General features: G+C 46.9%; 1 protein-coding gene across 1 annotated transcript in view; it reads right to left on the bottom strand.

Moving 5' to 3' along the window:
* LOC115469724 (disintegrin and metalloproteinase domain-containing protein 9-like) overlaps nt 1-23,182 on the bottom strand; it is a 581,856-nt gene that overhangs the window by 355,478 nt on the left and 203,196 nt on the right. The window contains 2 exon segments of the mRNA XM_030202512.1: nt 5,202-5,273; nt 11,946-12,002. Of these exon segments, the coding sequence (XP_030058372.1) occupies nt 5,202-5,273; nt 11,946-12,002 (129 nt within the window).

The following is a 23,182-nucleotide window of genomic DNA, read 5'->3' as shown; positions in this document are numbered from 1 at the left end:
CGCACGCGGTACCGACGTCGTGGACCTCAACCTGGGCGATGGGCCAGCCGGCGCCACGCTCGACGGTACCGGAGGCGCAAGCACCGCCGGTACCGGAGGGGTAGGGCGCAACAGCTCTCCCAGAATCTCTGGGAGAACGGCCCGGAGGCTCTCGTTTAGAGCGGCTGCAGAGAAAGGCTGTGAGGTCGATGCAGGCGTCGACGTCAGGACCTGTTCCGGGCGAGGAGGCTGTTCCGGGCTGTCCAGAGTGGAGCGCATCGACACCTCTTGGACAGAGGGTGAGCGGTCCTCTCGGTGCCGATGCCTGCTGGGTGCCGAATCCCTCGGCGACCCAGAGCTCTCGGTGCCGACGCGGGGAGGAGACCGGTGTCGATGCTTCTTCGACTTCTTCCGAAGCATGTCACCGGAGCTCCCCGGCACCGACGAGGAGGACGTAGAATCCATCCGTCGCTTCCTCGGGGCCGAGGCCGAAGAAGGTCGGTCTCGGGGGGGCTGTACCGCAGGAGCCCTCAGGGTGGGAGGAGACCCACTCGAAGGCTCACCGCCACCAGCAGGGGAATGGACAGCCCTCACCTGCACTCCTGACGATGCACCACCGTCCGACGACATCAGCAGACGAGGTCCCGGTACCACCGGCGTCGATGCAGCTATCCGATGTCTCGGCGCCGATGCAGAGGCCCGATGCCTCGATGCACTCGATGCAAGGGCGGCCGAGGAAGATGGTCTGGACGCTGACGACGTCGATGCACTCGAAGATCCCGGTGCCGATGCCGACGAAGAGCCCGAGAACAAAACGTTCCACTGGGCTAGTCTCGCTACCTGAGTCCGCCTTTGAAGCAGGGAACACAGACTACAGTTCTGAGGGCGGTGCTCGGCCCCCAGACACTGAAGACACGACGAGTGTCGATCAGTGAGCGAGATAACCCGGGCGCACTGGGTGCACTTCTTGAAGCCGCTGGAAGGCTTCGATGTCATGGGCGGAAAAATCACGCCGGCGAAATCAAAGTCCGAAATGACGGAAAAAGAGCACCAAAAACTTTAGAGGGAGAAAATCTCGACCGAGGCCGAAAAGAGGCCTACCCCGACGACGAAAGAAAACTTATCGGGGCCAAAATCTGGAAATACGGGGAGGATTGAAACGGAACCCGGTGGAGGGGTTCCGGAGCACTTCCCGAGTAGAAGAAAAGCTTTTCCGAAGAAAAAACACGTTCAACAATATGGACGCGCGAGGTCGACTCTCCGGGGCTCGACACGGCGAAAAATACGACCGTACCGAGTGCGGACAAAAGAAGACTGGCCGGCTCGAGCCGGTTTCGGGCGGGAAGACGGCCGCGCATGCGCGGTGCGCGCGGGCGCGCGAGGGCTAGCAAAGGACTTTGCTAGTGAAGATTCCGATTGGAGGGGCTGCCGTGGACGTCACCCATCAGTGAGAACAAGCAGCCTGCTTGTCCTCGGAGAAGTAAAGTTATCTCTTGCATATTCATTGTAGATATCCTGAAAACCTGACTGGTTAGTGTGACCGAAGAACTGGGTTAAGATTAGAGAGTTGCACGGCAGTGGCGTAGCCAGACCTGAGATTTTGGGTGGGCCCAGAGCTAATATGGGTGGGCACACACTGTCTATATAAGTATGAGTAGTGTCTCTTGGGATCCTACAAAATAATGCCTAAGAATTCACTTGATGATGGATTTCTAAGTAGTCTGCCCAACAGCTGCCCTGCATCAGTATAACCACATACATACTTAATGGAAAAATTGATATTTTTAAATATAATTACATTATCCCACAATCTCTCCACTGCAAAATGCTATACACAAACTTGTGCAAAAACACACTCATATCTTTAAAACTATAACAGCACTAATTCCAAGGACAGGATGAGCTACAACCTTATGCTTGAAAAGGCAGAACTGTAATTACACTAGGCTCTAAAACACCAATACACTACCTCGTGAAAAAAAGCAAAACAAAAAGGGCTGCGAATACTACATGCTAGCAGAATACTGCACCTTGATCACACTTGAAAAACACATGACACAACAGACATGACACAAGGAACTAGAAATCAAGAAATATGAAGGCAAAATACTGAACTGGAAAGTTAACTCAAGAAGTCAGACTCAGCATGCAGCAATACCAGAAAAATTTAAACTTACATGCAAAATATCACAGATGCACATTTCCAAAAGATGACATATTCAAATTAATAAATTCTGAATTTGTTCTGATTTATTCACTTTGGTCCCAGTGTCTTCTGTTTTACGCAGTGTCTTCTTTCCATTTGATATTTTTTCACTCACCATGTCCACCATCCTCCTGTGTCCTTATGCGTCCTGTCTACCATCTGTAGCCCTGCCCCTATCCTTCCTCGAGTTTCAGTATCTGCCCTCAACGTGTTCCAAACCAGCCCTTAAACTCAGCAGTTTTCCCTCCATCCATATCCAGCATTTCTCCTCATTCCCCTCCATCCATGTGCATCTACTTCAACTGTCTTCCCTCCCCTCAATCCAGGTCCAGCATTTCTCCTCTCTCCCTTCCCCTCCATCCATGTGCATCTCCTTCCTTTGTCTTTCCTTACCTCCATCCTTGTCCAACATTTCTCCTCTCTTCCCTGCCCTCCACTCCATCCATGTCCAGCATTTCTCCTCTCTTCCATCCCCTCTATCCATGTGCACCTCTTTCCTGACTTCTCTCCCCTCCCTCCATCCATTCGTCCAGCAACTCTCCATTCTCCCCTATCCAGCAAATGTCCTCTGTCCCCTGCCCCCTCCATTCATCCATCCATATTCAGCAATTCTCCTGTCTCCCCTGACCTCCCCTCCATCCATCCATGTCCAGCAACTCTCCATTCTCCCCTGCCCTCTCCTCCATCCATCCATCTCCAGCAAATTTCCTCTCTCCCCTTTCCGCTCCATCCATTCATGTCCTGCAATTTTCTTCTTTCCCCTGCCCTCCGCTCCATGTCCAGCAACTCTCCATTCTCCCCTGCCCTCTCCTCCAGCCATCCATCTCCAGCAAATTTCCTCTCTCCCCTTTCCGCTCCATCCATTCATGTCCAGCAATTTTCTTCTTTCCCCTGCCCTCCGCTCCATGTCCAGCAACTCTCCATTCTCCCCTGCCCTCTCCTCCAGCCATCCATCTCCAGCAAATTTCCTCTCTCCCCTTTGCCTTCCATCCATCCATGTCCAGAAATTCTCCTCTTCCCCTGCCCTCCGCTCCGTCCAGTAACTCTCCATTCTCCCCTGCCCTCTCCTCCATCCATCTCCAGCAAATTTCCTCTCTCCCCTTTCCCCTCCATCCATCCCTGTTGTCCAGCAATTCTCCTCTCTCCCCTGCCCATCCTGTTTCTGTCCATCCCCTTCTCCCTTCTATCCAGCGTCTCCCCCTCCCCCTTCACAGCATCTCCCAGCCAACTTCTGTTCCATTCTACTCCCAAAGTCACAGCGACGAACGGGCAGGCAGCGCTGCAGTAGTAAAAGCAACAAGTCGACTGGTTCGACTCTCCGTCCTTCACTTCCCTTCCTCTGCGTCCCGCCTTTCTCTGACGTCATTTCCTTTCGAGCGGGACGCAGAGGGAGGGAAATGAAGGACGGAGAGTCGAACCAGTCTCCTTGTTGCTTTTACTACAGCAGCGCTGCCTGCCCGTTTGTCGTTGCGACTTCGGGTAAAAGTCGCTGTTCCAGTCGTCGTCGTTTCGGCGGGCCTGAGCCAAGATTGGGTGGGCCTGGGCCCACCCAGGCCCACCCGTAGCTATGCCCCTGTTGCATGGGGACAGAAATCTTGCCCATCCCTGCTGGAATCTTACCCATCCCCATCCGTCCCCGCAAAAATGTAACCCATCCCCACCCGTCCCCGCAAGAATTTAACCCATCACTGTAAGAATTTAGTACATAAAAGAAAATTCCAGTCAGCTCCCTCAGTTTCTCTCTGGATTTGAGCCACAGCACTGTAGGCAAGGAAGGAATGGAAGCTGAAACTTGGAACACTCTGATGTGTACATGTAAGATTTGTCTCTGATTTACTGGCACTGTGTGCTGAGAGGTCACCAAATGCAAGCGTGAGTAGGTCAGGTGACATCCAATGCTCATGCCTGTGTCAGAGCTGAGGTCTGCTCATCAGCTAGGGAGCAAAGAGGATTAATTGTAACATAGTAAGTGACAGTAAATAAAGACCTGAATGGTCCATCCAGGCTGCCCAATAGTCACACTCATTATCAATTCATGATTAAATCAACGAATGTGATATTATATACTTGATTATGGTCTTTCTTTTGTGTTTCTGGAACATAGACCATAGAAGTCTATCTGGCCCTATCCTTATGTTCCAACTGCTGGAGTTGTCGTTGAAGCCCACTCCAGACTATGCGTCTTCTCATTTGTGGGACACAGATCATAAAAATCTGTCCAGAACTGTCCTTATGTTCCAGCCACTGAAGTTGCTGTCTAAGCCCTTTCCAGCCCATCCTAAACCAGAATTCCATATATTAGACACAGACCATACAAGTCTGCCCGGTATTGGCCCTAGTTAATCACAGCCAGAGTCGCCATCTAAGCATTACTTCAGACATCCACATACATGCAGCCATTTAAGGTTAGGGTTTTATAACTTCCATTTTCTAATTAGAGATCCTCTGTGTTCATCCCACGCATTTTTTAATTCCATCACCATTTGTGTCTCTACCACCTCCTTAATGGAAGACTTTCCATATTTGTGCTGTTAAAGCAAGGAGGAAGAGGAGGAGGAGGAGACAGTACTCAAAGAACTTGGTACTCGGTAGATGAGAGGCTGGTGCAGGTGTAGCTTACACTTCCACGGGAACCCCGCAAAACTGCTTCCATCCCCGCGGGAACCCCACAGGAACTGCTTCCATCCCCACGGGAACCCCACAGGAACCCCACAGAACTGCTTCCGTCCCCGCGGGAATCCCCGTTCCCATGCAGCTCTCTAGTTGAGAAGCACTACTACTACTATTTAGCATTTCTATAGCACTACAAAGCGTACGCAGCGCTGCACAAACATAGAAGAAAGACAGTCCCTGCTCAACTAGCATAACACAGACTATGATGGGGACACTAAATTGAATGCATTTGGTAACTCCTAGAATCAGAGTTATGTAAAATACCATCATTAATATAGGTTATTTGAAAAAAGCTTCAAAATATTTCCTTTAGGTTTTGACTAATAAATAAATAGCAACTCACAGCATCAGCCTGATTAATGACACTGATTACTTCTTCAATTACTGCAGTTTCATTTTTTCTCAGATAATCAAACTACAAAAAGAAAACAATGATAAACTTTAGGATCTAAAAAACATAGCACTTTAGATATTGAGAAAAATGCACTGAAAAAATAAACCATTTTAAAGAATTCTATTCTTGTGAATTGTGATATGTTCAGGAGCTAAATATCACCAATATGCACCAACCAAGAAAGGATTTCATGTAGATGTTTATAGAAGTTTGTTCCTGTACTGAAGAAGAGCAGACTACAGTGGGTTGCAATATGGTTCTGAGTTTGAGTTGCATGGCACCTGGAGAAACTTTACATTTCTCACCTGGTAAAGTAGACAAACTTTTGAATGTACAGCAGTGTTACAGTTTCAAATAATTTTTAAAATTCTCACTGTTAGGAAATTTAGCCCCCATAAAATTCTACGTACTGGACTTCCGGTTGGGCTATGGAGGAGTGAGGAAGTGGGATCTCACTGCTCCGCGGCACCTGATAGAGCCAGGGGGAAAAGAATCAGCTTTTGACCCCCCAAAGCGAGACCGCTAAAGACTAGGCACAAAGAGGAGATCGTGGTGAGCAGAGGCAACGACTCCCGGTGCAGATGGCATCTCAAATAGCAAGGAAGGAGAGCCGTGAGAAGGGGCGCGGAGCAGAAACAAAGATGGCGGACAAGAGCCAGCCGCCGTCGCCAACTCCGAGCTCACAGTGGGCGGCGGAAATCATCCGGGAGGTGACGGAGGCAGTAGAACAGTCGGTAGACTGCAAATTCCAACAAATCCTGGACAAACTTGAAGGTATGGAGGAGAGGTATGTCAACATGGCGGCAGACCTGAAAGAAGTGCAGCAGCGTGTCGGAAACGTGGAGGATGCAGTGCAGAAGCTAACTGACGAGGCCCCAACATGGCAAAAACGTGTAACAATTCTAGAGGAGAAGTTGGAAGACATTGAAAACCGATCAAGGCGGAACAATTTAAGACTGATTGGGTTACCAGAGACTCTGGGGGATAAGGACCTTCGGAATTTCCTTGAAAAGTGGATCCCAGAGGCGGCAGAGCTTCCGGAGTTGGCGGGAGATTTCCGTGTGGAACGGGCACACAGTCTAGGCCCGCGGCGCGAGGGAGAAACTCGCCCCAGAGTGACCATTATAAAAGTACTTAATGATGCGCATAAACTGAGGGTGTTGCAAGCGACCCGAGGAGGTAAACAGTTACGCTATCAAAACAACAGAATTCTCTGTTTCCAGGACTACTGCACAAAAGTGGCTGCAGCCAGGAAGGTGTTTGTTCCAGTGTGTGCCAAGCTCTTTGAGCAGAAAGTTCGCTTCAGTTTGTTGTACCCAGCGAAGCTAAAAATAATAGAACAGGATCGGGCGCATTTCTTTGACAGAGTGGAGGACGCCAAAAGATTTGTGGAACAGCTGACGAGCAAAAGATCAGAGCCTAAGTGAGTGGCAGGCAGCGGGAAGAAGAGACTGACAAGAAGGTGATATTTGTGGACAAAAGTATGTGGTGGGTGAAGGGTTATTAGCTGGAGGGGACGCAGTTGCTAACTGAAGTGCCTGCGAACTTTGAGGCCTCCAGACCAGTAAGCGCCATTGTTGCATGGACTTCAAACAGCAGATGCCAGCGAGAGACTAGATCAAGGCACCATATGTGAGAAACACCCGAGAAAATCGGGGAACTGCTGGTCTGGTGGCTATAGGCATTGAATAAGTAACTTTAGTGGGGGGAAGGAGGGGGAAATATTAGTTTATTGTTAAAATGTTATAATGTTAAACATGTGGATGGGGGATCAATAGACGAAGTAAATGAAAATTGGGAGGGCTAAGAGGATAAGCAGTTTGGGGGAGTATAAGTGGGTTGAATGTAAGGGGAAGAATTTGGAGGAATATAGAGTGCATGGTATACACGACGAAGTGTTTGTGTGGAAGGTGGGGATGTTGGGTTAGTTTAGGGAGGATCATGAAGTGTATGATTTTTTCAGGTTATGCCAAATGTTGTATTGAAGAGGGGGTGGAGGGTTAAGAGTGTTGCATGTTATGTGGGAAGGAATAATTGTAAAATAAAGTCACGGACTGAAGAAGGGAGGAGGCCGGCATTGTAGGAAGGGGGAAGGAGGCACTTAGTAGGCAATGGGGAAGGGGGGCTTCAAGCTCAGATCTGGAAGGGTTCCGGGAAGTTTCTGGATGATTAAAGGGTAAGGAGGTAGGGGGGAGGGAGGGGGGGGGAACGGAAGAAGGGGAGGAGAGGGAGGGGAGGGGGAGGGCAACGCTCGAGGTGCTAAAGGGGGTGCAAATGGATAATGCCGACCTAGGGACATTTCACCTCTTGCTGGGGAGAGGGAGGCTGGGACTTCTCCTCGGTAATGGGGTGACGCGAAGAGCAACACTAGACATAAGATTTCAAAGGGGAAAGGAAGGGGTAGGTTGAAATGCCAGGATTAAAGTTCATAACTTGGAATGTGGGTGGGATACACTCACCCATTAAAAGACAAAAATTGCTAAAAGTTCTAAGAGATAGGGGGACCTCCGTTGCTTTTCTACAAGAGACGCACCTCTCGGCAGAAGAGCACCAAAAATTAAAACAATGGTGGGTTGGAACCATTTATGAAGCCCCAGCAGAGGGAAAGAGGGGGGTGTGGTGATATTGATAAAGAAGGGATTACATCTAGAAACAAAGGTCAGTTTATACTGGCATCAGTAGTTCTGGAATGTAAGCAGATGCTGTTGTGCAATATATATGCCACAAATGTGTTTGAGAGGGAATTTTTCAGAGAGGTGATAAAGCGGATTTTGGGGCTGGGAGATCTTCTGATAGTGATGGGAGGGGACATGAATGATGTAGCGGATCCATGGTTGGATCGATCAAATCCTACCAAGAGAGAATTAGCTAGAACTGAACGAGGGGTGTCCTTATTGGAGTCAGCTTTAGGATTGATAGATGTGTGGCGGACGCTTAATCCCTTAGAGCGGGACTATACACACATGTCTAGAGCTCACGATACAATGTCCCGGATAGACTATCTGTTGATTTCTCAGGACCTCTTAACACAGGTAGAGGAAACCAGGATGGGTCCCATAATGATTTCGGACCATGCATGGGTTGAGGTGAAGTTTAATGGCGAGCCTGTCTCTGGGGAGGGTGGTTGGTGTTTTCCGTCTTTTCTTTACAGGGACAGTCACTTCTTGCCTTTTTTGGTCTCGAAATGGAAACTTTACACAGAAGCTAACGCACAGCATAGGGCCCAACCAGGTCTGTATTGGGAGACAGCGAAAGCGGTTTTACGTGGGGAGGTGATCTCTTATGTCAGCCATCAGAGAAAAGTGCGTCATAGGGAGGTGGTGCGCCTGAAGTGGCGGGTGACCTCTCTGCAAAGGCAGTTTGGGGAGACACAGGGGCTAAGAGTGAAAAAACAGTTATGGAAGCGCAACAAATCTGAACGAATTGTTGCATGATCAGGCTAAACGCTCGCAAGCCTATTATAAATATCAGCTATACAGGTTTGCGAATAAGAGCAGCGGTCTGCTGGCTCGAATGGCTAAAGGGCACAGGGGGCGCAATAAGGTGACTACATTAGTGGATCAAAATGGTCAGAGACATCATGAAGACAAGGCCATCAATGGGGTTTTTGCAGAGTTCTCTGCCAACCTATACGAAGCACAGGGTACGCTACTGGAGAATAGTGAGGCTTACTACCTCGACTATCAGACTCTGATTTGGCCAGGTTAGATGCCCCGGTGACGATGGAAGATGTGGAACTAGTAATACAGAAAGGGGCATTGGGGAAGGCCCCAGGACCAGACGGTTTTAGGATTGAATTTTCTAAATTGCTGAAATCAGAGGTTAGCCCAGTGTTGATGGAGGTATTCAACAATGTTATACAACAGGAACAGTTACCTCGATATCTTAATGTAGCCCAAATAATAGTACTTCAAAAACCGGGAAAAACAGCAGATCGGCTGGAATATTACCGTCCGATCTCATTGCTTAATATGGAAGTAAAGCTGCTCGCTAAGATTATGGCGAATCGGCTATCTAGGGTTCTGCCATCATTGGTTGCCGACTCGCAGGTAGGGTTTGTACAGGGACGAGTAATAACGAAAAATATGAGGAGAATATTAGCAGCACTAGGAAGGGTTAGGAAGGAGGGGACCCCGGCTCTCTTAATAAGCTTCGACGCGGAAAAAGCGTTTGACCGGGTGGACTGGGGATACATGTATGGAGTCTTGGAAGCGTATGGGATAGGAGGAGGGTTTTTGAAGGTGGTGCGAGCGTTATATGCAGAACCGCGGGCGCAGGTGTCTGCTAACGGAGTATTATCAGATAGCTTCCCAATATGTAGGGGAACAAGACAAGGATGCCCACTGTCGCCACTGCTCTTTGTCCTAACTTTGGACCCTTTACTGCGAGAGATTCAACTTAATCAGGGCATCAAGGGGGTCGCACTAGGGGAGCATACTTTTAAAGCCGCAGCATTCGCAGATGATTTACTAGTACTTATTACGGAACCTAAGAACTCATTAGCAAATCTTATGGAAAGTTTAGTGGAATTCGGGGACTTTTCCGGATTCCAATTGAATTTATTGAAGTCAGAGGCTTTGGCAAGTTCGGAAGAAGTGAAAGATACATGGGAAGGGGACTTCCCTCTAAAGTGGGCGACAGGGAAGTTTCGATACTTAGGAATACAGATGGCAATGGACACCTCAACGCTCTATAAGATCAATGTAACTAAGTTATTACAGGAGATAAAGGAGCAGCTAGCAAGCTGGTCGGTCCTGCCGGTGTCGTTTTATGGTAGGGTGCATCTGATTAAAATGATCATGTTTCCGTGGTGGCTTTATGTAATGCAAGTATTACCCTTCTGGTTCACACGGAGAGATCTGGAGACGTTTTATAAATTGGCGGCGCGTTTCTGCTGGGGGGGCAGGAAGGCAAAGATGAAGTGGAAATTGGTGGTGGGCAATTCAAGATCAGGAGGGTTGGGGTTTCCTGACCTCAGGAAATATAATCAAGCATGTCTACTTCGATATCTGAGAGACTGGCTGTTAGGATCTAGTACCTATATAGACATGGGTCTGGAACAGAGTTACTTTGACCCCTGGAATGTAGCCTCACTGCTGCATGCCCCTAGAGGGCGATTGCCAGAGTCCCTCAGAGACAGCGTGCTGTTGCGCTCTATGAGGCAGTTGTGGAGAGCCTTGTTGCCACTATGGCGGCAGAATCCTGAAAGTAGTGTGTGGCTCCCTATACAGGGGAATTTAGACTTTGCGCCAGGAAGGGACACTAAGGTGTTTCGTCAACTGAAGGCGAAAGGAATAAAAAGGTTGGAAAGTCTACTCAAACAGGATGGCACCCTAGTGGAGTACCAGACGTTTGCTGAGCTGGGGGGGCGGGGTCCATTGAGTATCTTTGCATATGGGCAATTGACGCATTATGTGAGATCGCTGCCGTCGGGCAGCTTGTCGACTAGTTTTGGCGAACAGCTCCGAACACTCTTAGAAGGAGACGCGGTGGGACAGGTCTTGGTAGCGTGGTTCACAGAGAGTTATGTAGCAGAGAGAAAGATCGTGATTTACAGGCGGTAGCGGATATGTGGAGCAGGGAGGTGGGAATGCCGATAACCGCGAAGCTACTAATGACAGCCCTTCAAAGTGGTCCACGGCTGGTTCACAATGCAGAGCTTCAGGAGTGTCATTTTAGGTCGGTGCACAGGGCTTACGTTTCCCAGAGACAGGCCATTCATATGGGGGTAATGGATACTTAAATGCACAAGAGATGAGGCCACATTGTTTCATGGTTTATGGCAAAGCAGAAGTATCTCTAGATATGGTCTGCAATCTCCCGGTTTCTTCAAGAGGTTCTGAGGAAAAATTTTTAGGCTAACATTTGAAAGAGCTATATTTAGTGCACCGGGGCTGTGGAATACGGGTACGCGGGGGGGGGGGGGGGGGGGGGGGGGAGAAGTGTTCTTAGGGAAGGCATGCATAGTGGGGAAAAAGTGCATATTCCTCTACTGGATAGAAGATCACCCTCCCTCCTTTTGGCATTGGAGGAACAAACTACATGAGCTTATGATCTTGGAGGCTAGAGGTGCGGGTTTGTCACCGGGAAGGCAGCGGAGGTTCCTGGCAGTGTGGGGGGCGTATCTGAACATAATCTCGCCACGAGCACGCAGCCAATCCTGAACAGACTCCCTTGGCAAAGGTAATTGCGATTATTAGGCAATTTGAGCATTGCAGTGGGGTAAGATAGTGGGAGGGTGGGGGGACAGGAGATGGCTAGGATGGGTAAGAAGAGAAGTAAGTAATTGTGGTCACTTTTATTAATGGAATACTGAGGTGGTAGGAAGTTTGGGGGGGGGGGGTGGACTGTTGATATATAAGACATGTTTGAAGTCTCTAATAGTTAAGGGAGGGGAGGTTTGGAGGGAGGGAAAGGGGGGAGGGGAGAAAATATCTTAAAACATTGATGGTGGTACTATGTAAAATGGGAAACTTCAGACAAGAATGTGGTCAACACCAGTTTCGAGATGTATATGTATCTGTTTAATTCAATAAAAAATATTGAAACATAAAATTCTACGTACTTTCCTTAAGACTGTTTTCAACTGCTCTGAATATTTTTTGTTTTAAAACTAATGTACTGTCAAACAAAACAGTTGTAATATGATATGCTAGAAAATTAAAATTTTAAATATGCAAAGACATACCTGACCTTTGACACGACAACAAAGGATTCCACATATTGAATTGAGGAGAAAACATGTGTTTCCTGCTTGGACAACAACAAAAAATGTATTACATATGAACATTTTCACAATTAGCTCAGTTACATAATTTTATGTAGGGCTGTATTATTTTCATAAGAATCTGCCTCAGCATGGTGTGGCACATGAATTGCTGGGATGAGCCCTTCAGAGGCCTGGATTTTTTGTTTGTTTTATTTTTAAAGCACAAACATTTTTTATTTTTTAAGAGAACAAACATTTATTTTCAAGTGTAGTGGTTTACAGGGTCTGCATACTTTCACATACTTCAAGAATCAACATCTTCAACCTAAACACCATGATCCTGTAATCATATCCTTTTGCTCTTTATTTTTTCATATACAGTGAAACATCGGTCTTTTTTTTGTTTGTTTGTTTTTTTGAATAACATTTATTGAGAATCAAACAGAATACTTCAACATTTAACCTGTTGCAAACTTCTAATACAAATAATCATCTCTTTATGCTTCCTTCCCTTCCCCCCTCCCTTCCCCACCCCCATCCCTGTGGTGGTATAGTCAAGTCCTTTTGACTGTTCATAGAGTGTCCAAATTTTTTGTGAAGGCCATCATAGAGGCCTCTCCGTAAAGCCGTGAGCTTCGACATTTGATATAGATACTCCACCTTTCGTAGCACCATACCAATCCCCGGTATTTCCACTTGTTTCCAGGCCCGGGTCCAAACCAGCTTTGCTGCTACAAAATATGACTGGCCAACCTGTGTTGCCAGCTAGGTATTATTGGAGGCTTGAAGTGGAGGAGGCAGCTTTCCGCTTCACAAGTATAGGTCTTTTGAGTCACTTTATTAACCTCCTCTATCACTTTTGCCCAATAAGCTTTTACTTTTTCACAGTCCCACCAGACATGTAAAAACGTGCCCGCTTGGCCACACTCCCGCCAGCATTGCCCCGATATCCCTGGATACATTTTCTGCAGCCTGATGGGAGTGTAGTACCACCAATATAACATTTTAAATCCATTTTCGCTCGCAGATTGTGCTGGGGATGGCTTGAGTAAGTATTTATAATTTCGTTTCCACATTGTCTGGGGATATGTGCGCTGCAATGCCGTTTCCCATCTCGCCTGGTAGAACACCTGAGGATCAGTGCGTCCCAGCAGAGCTAAATATATACGTGTTATACTACCCTTACCTCCCCCTTTACGCATCGCTATTTCCAGTGCTGTTTCCTCAAGCTCCAGTTCATCCTGCGCTCGCCTCTTAATGAAATTGCGAAGACCACAATAGTATACCAAGTCCCTCTCTACCAACCCGTATTCTGCTTGAAGCTCCGCAAAGCCCACCACTTCTCCCTCTCCCCATAATTGACCTAGAGTGCGTAGTCCCGCCTATGCCCAAATTTGGAAGGCCTTTTCAGATTTACCCGAAGGAAATCCTCTCGCCCACCTAATTGCTGTTTGCCTATAATAATTGCGTTCCGGGAACATCCTCCTCCTAATCTGATACCAGGTCGATAAGATATGTTTCACTCCCAATGGAACCCTCCTAATTATTGGCGTCAACTCTTCCCCTGGGATCCATAGGATGTCCTCTATTTCTCTCCGACCCAACCATGCCCGTTCCCAATGCAACCATTTCTTTGTTACCCCTGGGACCCAATCTGCTAAAATTCTTAACTGTGCTGCTTGATAATATAAGTAAAAGTTGGGGACTCCCATACCTCCCTTCTCATGGGGTTGATACATCATAGTCCGTTTTACACGCGGAGGGCGTTTCTTCCAGATATATGTAAAAACTTTTCGCCTGAGTTTAACAAAAAAAGTGTTAGGAATTGGGACAGGAAGCGCCATAAAGAGATATAGTAGCTTGGGAAGTATCATCATCTTAACGGCAGAGATACGTCCCTTCCATGAGATATTAAGCCCTTCCCATCTATCGAGTTCCCTAAAAAGTTCATCCATTTTTAAGGGGTAATTAGTATGAAAGAGATCCTCTATTCTTGGTGTTATCTGTACTCCCAAATATCTGATCGAACTCTTGGCCCACACAAATGGAAATGCTGCCTGAAGGCCTGGTAGGTCACTAGGGGGTACTGTTAGATTTAAGAAAACTGATTTTGTCAAGTTAGGCTTGAATCCTGATAGCTGCCCATAGTGCGTCAAATGTTCTATTATCCGGTTCACTGACTGTTCCGGCTGGGTAAGAGTGAGTAATATGTCATCTGCAAATAACATAATTTTATGTTCCCTCATGCCCCTCACTATCCCCTTTACTGTTGTATCCCTTCTAATTTTACAGGCCAGTGGCTCCAAAGATAGAGCAAACAGGAGGGGGGATAGTGCACATCCCTGTCTAGTGCCCCGCCACAAATTAAACGTTCTCGTGTAAGACCCATTGATTTTTATTGTAGCTAATGGGGCCTGGTATAGTAACCGTAACCATTTGAGATATCTCCCTTTTATCCCTACTCGCCTGAACACTGCGAACATGAAGGTCCAATCCACCCGATCAAATGCCTTCTCGGCATCTATCGAAAGCAATACTGCGGGCGTTGGTTCATCCTCCACTTGCTGTATAATGTGTAATAAGCAACGGATATTATCGAATGTCTGGCGACCTGTTATAAATCCCGCCTGATCCCCATGTATCACACCAGGCAATTTTTCTTGTAATCTGCGAGCCAAAATTTTTGTAAATATCTTATAATCTACATTCAGTAGAGAAATTGGCCTATAGGAGCCACAAAGCTGAGGATCTTTCCCTGGTTTTAATAACAGGGTAATCGCGGCGAGTCTCCACGAGTAAGGCAGCTCACGCGCATCTTCTAGGGAGTTAAATAATTTCAACAATAGTGGCGCCAGATGTTTGATAAATAGCTTATAAAATCTTACAGTAAACCCATCTGGGCCTGGGGCCTTGCCATTTGCCATGTCCCCTATCGCCCATTTGATGTCTTCCAGCGTTATAGGAGACGAGAGAAACTCTGACTCCCCTTCTTGCAGCTGGGGGACATCAATCTGTCCCAGATATTGCTCGCTTGCGGCGTCCTCAGCTGAGTGTTCCGGCTCATACAATGTAGTATAGTAATTTTAAGAAAGTCTCCTGTACCTCTTCTGTTTGCGTGACCAGTTCCCCAGTTGGGGTTTGAATACCCCCAATATAATTGCGTTGAACCAATTTTTTAAGTTTACATGCCAACAGCCTACTCGCCTTGTCCCCAAATTCAAAGTGTTCTTGCTGTGCACATTGCAGTTGGGCCGCTATGTCTGCAATTTGGAGTTCATTAAGTTTTAATCTCAACTGCTGCATCTTTTCTAGTTCAGCTACCTCCGTAGGGTTTTCTTTATGTTTGCGCTCTAAGTTGAGGAGTTCAGTTCTAATGCCATTCTCCTCTTCTGCGCGGGTTTTGGTTATATGTGTCTTCAGTGCAATCAATTTCCCTCTGATCACTACTTTAAGCCCCTCCCATACGCTGGCTGGGTGTACCTCCCCTGTATCATTAAATTCAATGTATTCTGAAATGTATTGTTCTATTGTTGGGATATTCTTCACCTCATGTAGGAGCATCTCATCCAGCCGCCAGTATCGTGTGCCCACTCGTTTAACTCCTAATCTCAATGTCATGGTCACCGGGGAGTGGTTGGACCACGTGCGGGGTTCAATGTCTATCTCCTGAACTTTATTAGCTACTGTCACCTCCCCCAGCCAAGTATCTATTCTTGAGTAAGATTTATATTGGGAGGAGTAATATGTATAATCTTTTTCGGAGCCATGGTGTGACCGCCAGAGGTCCACCAGTTCCCACCTGGCCATAAAACCTTTGAATAATTTCCTATCAGCTTTCGCATAAGTTGCCTGTCCCGTGGAGTTATCCAGGGGAGGGTGAATAGTGAGGTTCAGGTCACCCCCTATTAATAGGTGCCCCTGCTGATAATCTTGTAGTAGTCGCTCTAAACGCTCAAGGAATGGGCCTTGTCCTTGATTGGGGGCATATACATTAAGAATAGTATATTGGATATTATACAGGGAGGCCACTATCAGGAGGAATCTACCCTCCTTATCAGGGACAGTTTTAAGGATCTGCCACGGGTGCCTGCCTGAGAACGCTGTTAGGACCCCCCTCTTTTTGGAATTCCCACTACAGGAGGAAAACAATATCATGGGATAACGTTTATGACAAACTAACTTTTCATAACTTTTTTTAAGATGTGTCTCTTGGAGTAAGACCAGGTCTGCTTGTAAGCGCAACATTTCTTTAAAGGTTAACTTACGCTTCATGGGGGAGTTGAGGCCCCTCACATTTAATGTTACACATTTGAACACCCTATCAGCCATTCATTCTCATATTGCAGGTTATATGGCCACCACCTTATACCCTCCCTCTTCCCTCCCTCCCTTATCCCCCCTCCCCCACAAACCATTTGTGACATGTCCCTGTCCCCGACTGGGACATGACTTTTAGAGAAGTGACTTAGCTTCCCGATTCCAACCTCAGCTCTCTAAATGAGTCTGTTTCTTGCTTTGCTGTCAGCATTACCACCATCAAACTTTCTTTTTTTATGACCTCCTGTGGCAAAGATATACAGCTTATAATCCAGCGTGTATTGGTTGTTCACGATTTCTTATTTGATGTAGCCGTGAGCCCCGACGTCTGCCGTCTCAGGCGCCCTCGTCCTTGGGACACCCGCTGCCATTTCGACTTAGATCTCTGAGGGGCCTCGGCCGGTGCCCGTACCTGTGTCGGATCACTTGTTGTATCTTGTCCCAGATAATCTTGGGCATCTTCTAATGTCACCACTCGACGCTGTTTTCCCGCCTGAGAGAAGACTAACGCAAAAGGATATTGCCACTTATATTTAACACCTTCTGCTCGGAGTCGCTCAGTCAGTGGCCGCAGTGCACCTCTTCGTTTCAAGGTTGTAGCTGATAGGTCTTGAAAAATCTCTATGGGAAACGTTTCCCAGGTTATCGGGCTGCTCAATCTTGCCTTATGCATGATGTCTTCTTTCATTTTAAACTCGGAGAAGCACGCCACTATGTCTTTGGGTGCATTGGCCCTTCGCTGACGAATAGCCCTGTGTGCTCGCTCCAGCCTGACGGTATTAGGCGCGATTGTATGTTCTGGTGTAGATAGGAGATGGGCAGCTATTTTTTGTACTACCAGTTCGCAGTTGACAAATTCCGGCATCTCAGGCAGGCCCCGAATCCTTATGTTGGAGCGCCGACTCCTGTTCTCAAGGTCTTCCACCTTATCGGTAAGGAATCTTAGCTCAGTTTGTTGCTCGGATAGACGGTTCTCCACCACATTAAGGGAGTCTGCCTGCTCTTCTAGGCCTGCTTCAGCTTCGCTAACTCTGGTGCCCAGTTCTGAGATCTCTCCACGGAGATCTGCACCTAGCTGTGCGAAGTCGCAACGCATCTCCTTAATTTCCGATTTTATATCTTGAAACCAGATTTGGAGTTGTTCCCACTTGTCTGGTGGCATCTCATTTCCCCCCTTATCTCCATTGACCTCAGGGTTCACCGGCACACGCGGCCGCGTAGCGTCTTCACCAGCATTCTGTTCTCCCGCCTGTGTGTTTTTTGCCGCCTCCCGCTGGCGATACGAGAAAGCAGTCAAATCTGTAGTTTTCAGACCCGGAGTTGACATTATTGGGGTCGCGTTCGGCTCTCGCTTCACTATCGCTAGTTTAGATACGCTACCGGAACCAGCTTGCTCTCCTAATATGCTCTTTGTGCGGCTGAGGTTCGGGAGCTTCTGTTTTTTTAGTCCGCCATTGCAGAGCGTGACGTCACTTCCGAAACATCGGTTTTTGTTGACTTCGGATTTCGTCGATTTTTTTGGTGAAAGTTTGTCTCGGTTTTCGTTGGTTGCCTCGGAATTCGTCAGCGTGCCAACGCTGCTAATTTTGCGTTCTCACGTGTCGTTCTTCTGGGGCGTTGTTTTGCCAACACTGGTTGTGGGATCACACTGCTGCTTCAAATTGCCTGCTGTTTGATGAAAACATTTCGTCGTTTTGGCAACACTACTGGTTGTGGGATCATACTGCTGCCTCAAATTGCCTGCTGTTTGATGAAAAAATTTCGTCGTTTTGCCAACACTACTGGTTGTGGGATCATACTGCTGCCTCAAATTGCCTGCTGTATGATGAAAAAATTTCATCGTTTTGCCAACACTACTGGTTGTGGGATCATACTGCTGCCTCAAATTGCCTGCTGTTTGATGAAAAAATTTCATCGTTTTGCCAACACTACTGGTTGTGGGATCATACTGCTGCCTCAAATTGCCTGCCGTTTGATGAAAAAATTTCATCGTTTGCCAACACTACTGGTTGTGGGATCATACTGCTGCCTCAAATTGCCTGCTGTTTGATGAAAAAATTTCATCGTTTTGCCAACACTACTGGTTGTGGGATCATACTGCTGCCTCAAATTGCCTGCTGTTTGATGAAAAATTTTCATCGTTTTGCCAACACTACTGGTTGTGGGATCATACTGCTGCCTCAAATTGCCTGCTGTTTGATGAAAAATTTTCGTCATTTTGCCAACACTACTATCGAGCTCTGCTTCTTATGTGTCTACTTGGATCAAATTTTTGTTTTTGTCATGAAGGTCCTTTTCTGAATCAGTTTGCTCATCCCTATCCAAGGAACTCCCTCTTCAATGTGGGGTCCCTCAGGGTTCTGTTCTCTCTCCTTTACTTTTCAATATTTTCCTTAGTCCTCTGGTGACCCTACTTCAAGACATAATATCCGTTTTCTTTTTTATGCAGATGACATACTAATAATTTACCCTACCGCTTTCTCATTTCCTAACCTAGGCCAACTGCACTCAGCTCTATAAATGCTTTCAAACTGGCTTTTCTTACACAAGATTGTAATAAACACATCCAAACCCACGGCCTGTTGGGTGACTGAGTCTCACCCTCAACCTTCAATTCCTCTTACAATTTTTAATCTTCCTGGGTCTCCAGTCTCTACTTTTCATTGTTTCGGGATAATTATCGATTCACATCTCTCATTTCAACCTCAGTTGTCCCAAGTTTTACAAAGAGGCTTCTTTTGGTTATGTCGGCTTCATTCCATTAGTAAGTATTCAGATTCTGCCTCTATGCTCACACTCATTCACACTTTTATTATTTCTCAGCTAGACTACTGTAATACTGTCTATGCAGGCATCTCCCAATCTCTCCTTCGCCAACTTCAGACCTTGCACAACTTAGCCACCTACCTCCTAATGAAAGCCAAACAATTTAACCATGTTATTTCTTTTATTTTTAAAATTCACTGGTTCCTCTATCCTATCGATCTTGGTTTAAAACACTGGTTCTTGCCCATAAGGCTCTTCATATTGCTGTCCACCCTATCTTTCTTCAGTAATTATTTTGCATACCTGTACTCGTTCCTTTGATGCTCACCATTTGGTTCTCCCCTCCCTTAGGCAGGCCCACTATGAGTCCAATAGATTTTCTGCATTCTTTTTTTCTTGCCCCCAGCCTTTGGAACAACCTCCTACTGTACATCAGATCTGAACTTTCCTTCCCTAAGTTCAAGTCATTCCTAAAAAGCTACTTCTTTAAACTCACTTTCAATCTGCCATTTGACTGATTATTCTTCAACTTGAGGGCTGTATGGGTGCACAGAACACATTGAGGGGCATAATCGAACGCGAACGCCCATCTCCATGGGCGACTATTTCCGAAAACAGGTACGTGAAGGGGCGGACCAGACCGTATTTTCAAAAAAAAAATGGGCGTCCATCTTTCGGTTCGAAAATACGGTTTGTACGGACCAAATGTGCCATGGATTTAGTCGTTTGTGAGCTGGGTGTTTGTTTTTTATAGCAATAATGGAAACTAAAAACGCCCAGCTCACAAACGTCCTAATCCAAGCCATTTGGTCGTGGGAGGGGCCACGATTCGTAGTACACTGGCCCCCATGACATGCCAGGACACCAAATGGGCACCCTCGAGGTCAGTGCGGTGGACTTCAGAAACTGCTCCCACATGCATAGCTCCCTTACCACGGGTGCAGAACCCCCAACCCCCCTCCCCCAAAACCCACTACCCACAAATGTACAACACTACCATAGCTCTTAGGGGTGAAGGGGGCACCTACATGTGGGTACAGTGGGTTTTGGAGGGCTCCCATTTTGTTACAGGTGTGAGGGGGCTGGGCCTGGGTCCACCTGCCTGAAGTGCACTGCGGTACCCACTAAAAGTGCTCCAGGGACCTGCATACACACAGGCCTCTAGGAGTTGTTGCTGCTGTATAACCTTGGCACACCAGTTGACACCTGAAGACTAATCGCTCCGAAAATGTCCTTTATTGAAAGAAGCACGTTTACTCACAGTTAACTGCAGATCAGAGGTTGTGCCCCACTGGCAACGAGTCTCCCTGGTACTGAGATTAGCAGTAGGTCAGAGCTGGCAGAATGCTGTACAATGCCCTCTTTCAGCAACATTCAAAGTAAGAACTAGGTTCTGTAACGTGGCTAACACATGAAAGGGATCTAAAACTGGTTTACAAAAGTGGCCACTATCTCATGGACTACCGGAAAAAAAAAGAGGGCACACTCTGACCCAGTAGGCAGGGGGAAAAGCACCATGGGAGTAGAGCCTACCACCTACCAACATCGTGAGCATTTAACACAAGCTAGTGGAATCACGGAGCCCAATACCCTACATCCACCACAATGCATTGCTGATGTGACTCTGCAGTGCACATAACAGAAAAGGTGTCACACTCACCCAAGAGCCACATCAGAACCAGGGAAAGGCTGTCACAGGATGGAACACATTCTGCTGTCATGGAGGTGGGTACAGCATTTGAGGCTGGCATAGAGGCTGGCAAAAAAGGTTTTTCAAGTGGGTTCTTTTTGGTGGGAGGGGGTTAGTGACCACTGGGGGAGTCCAGGGAGGTCATCCCCGATTCCCTCCGGTGGTCATCTGGGCAGTTGGGCCACTTTTTGGGGACTTGTTCGTGAAAAAACAGGGTCCAAAAAAAGTGTCCCAAATTCGCGCTAAAAATGCCTTTCTTTTTTCGATTATCGGCCAAGGACACCCATCTCTCCTCAGCCGATAACCACGCCCCAGTTCCGCCTTCACCACACCCCTGTCAACTTTGGTCGTTTCCGCGACAGATTGCAGTTGAAGCCACCCAAAATCGGCTTTCGATAATACCGATTTGGGAACCCACGGGAGAAAGACGCCTATCTCCCGATTTGGTTCGAAATATGGGCGTCTTTCTCTTTCGAAAATAAGCTGGATTGTGTGTCTTGTCATTTTTTAGCTGAGCCTCTTGTTTTTTTCTCTTGTATCTATGTGATCTGTTCAATTGTGTTCTTTCCTGTTTTGGAGTTCCTTTCCGGCTTTCCCGATTCTTTTATATTGTTTTATGTAAACCACTTTCACCTTGTTTCAAACAAAGGCGGTATATCAAGTCCAAGAATCAACATAAACTTGGCTCCTGTTAGAGTGACTCAGTATAAGTATCGTAGAAGAGAAGGAAAAGGTTTGAATATGTGGATATTTAGAGGGCATAAGGTAGCTATAAGTGGTTTGGGGGGGAGGGGGAGGTAACACCAGCAGTTTCTACTAAACTACAGAACAGGAGCTGCTGCCTCTCACACAGACGACCCCTCCATCTAACACCAAATGATCGGGCATCCATGAGACTCAGGATCTGCCTGCACAAAAGAACTGAAAGCACCCACAAGATCAGTCATCCATGAGGCTCGCGATCCACCTGCACAGAAGAACTGAAAGTGCATGTGGATCCACGCCAAGTTGCCACAAACCTCAGCACACTGAGAGCAGGAACCGCGCTTCCCCCACAGTGGACCTCATACGATTGGGTATTCATCAGGCTTGGGCTCCACTCACACAGAAGAACGGAGGGTGCCTGTGGATCAATACTGGGCCCTCACAACCTCCAGCATACCAAGAATTGACCTGAAGCAAGAAACATCTGCTGAGGAAAGCATAACTCTTGATTGGGCAGATATAGAGTCCATAAATTAGCTATCCGTACAGAATTCCACATGAAAACCTTAGTTGAATACTGTAATGTTCAGCAAGTACCGAGGGGACTATGATGGAACAAGGAGCCACGGTTTCTTGATGACAAACAGTTTGTCTCTCAATGGAATGAAAAAGTCACATGCTGTTCACTGGATCTTATGTTACTTATGATTGATAAATTGCAGAAAGAATTGATCAAGCAACAGCAGGAGGTACATAAGGTCGCTTCACTGGCTCCCTATCCGTTTTCGCATCCTGTTTAAACTTCTTCTACTAACCTATAAATGTATTCACTCTGCTGCTCCCCAATATCTCTCCACACTCGTCCTTCCCTACTCCCCTTCCTGTGCACTCCGATCCATGGATAAATCCTTCTTATCTGTTCCCTTCTCCACTACTGCCAACTCTAGACTTCACTCCTTCTGTCTCGCTGCACCCTACGCCTGGAATAAACTTCCTGAGCCCCTACGTCTTGCCCCATCCTTGACCATCTTTAAATCTAGATTAAAAGCCCACCTCTTTAACATTGCTTTTGACTTGTAACCTCTTGCTTCTACCTATCCTCCTCTTCCTCTACAGATTAATTGATTTGCTTGCTTTATTTTTTGTCTATTAGATTATAAGCTCTTTTCAGCAGGGACTGTCTTTCTTCTATGTTTGTGCAGCGCTGCGTACGCTTTGTAACGCTATATAAATGCTAAATAGTAGTAGTAGTAGTGCATAAGAAGCTAGAAACCATGAAAGCTATCATTAGCAGCTCGAACTACGATTCTCAGCTTTTAGCGCACCAGAATAACATTGAGAAGTACAAGCAGGAAATACGTGGACAAAAGATAGCGAAATTTAAAAGAGATGGAGGGGATGTCATTGAAAATGCATGTCTGCCGGGGACAAGATGGCCGCCGCATAATGTCGGTGTGAGTAACGCTCCTGCGTACTTGAGCATTACGAGTTTCTTTTTAAAAAAATGCCACATACTAAAAGAAAAAGGGTCGTGAAAACGAGATTCAAAATGGCCGCTGACTAGTTCGGACGCTCAGAAAGCTCCGGGAAAGAAAAATGCCAAAGAGAAGGGGCCGCTTGTCCTCCGCCGCTGCCTCTCCACGGCAAAGTCTTCCTTTACAGTCCACAATGATTGATTACCTTCGTGGAGCACAGATATCAGGAACACCGGGAGCAGGTCTGCTAGGTCGACCGGGTGGAAAT

The sequence above is a fragment of the Microcaecilia unicolor genome, chromosome 4, assembly GCF_901765095.1.
Source record: "Microcaecilia unicolor chromosome 4, aMicUni1.1, whole genome shotgun sequence".
Taxonomy (NCBI): Eukaryota; Metazoa; Chordata; class Amphibia; order Gymnophiona; family Siphonopidae; genus Microcaecilia; species Microcaecilia unicolor.
The sequence above is the reverse complement of the archived record's forward strand: the minus strand, read 5'-3'. Positions and strand labels throughout refer to the sequence as shown.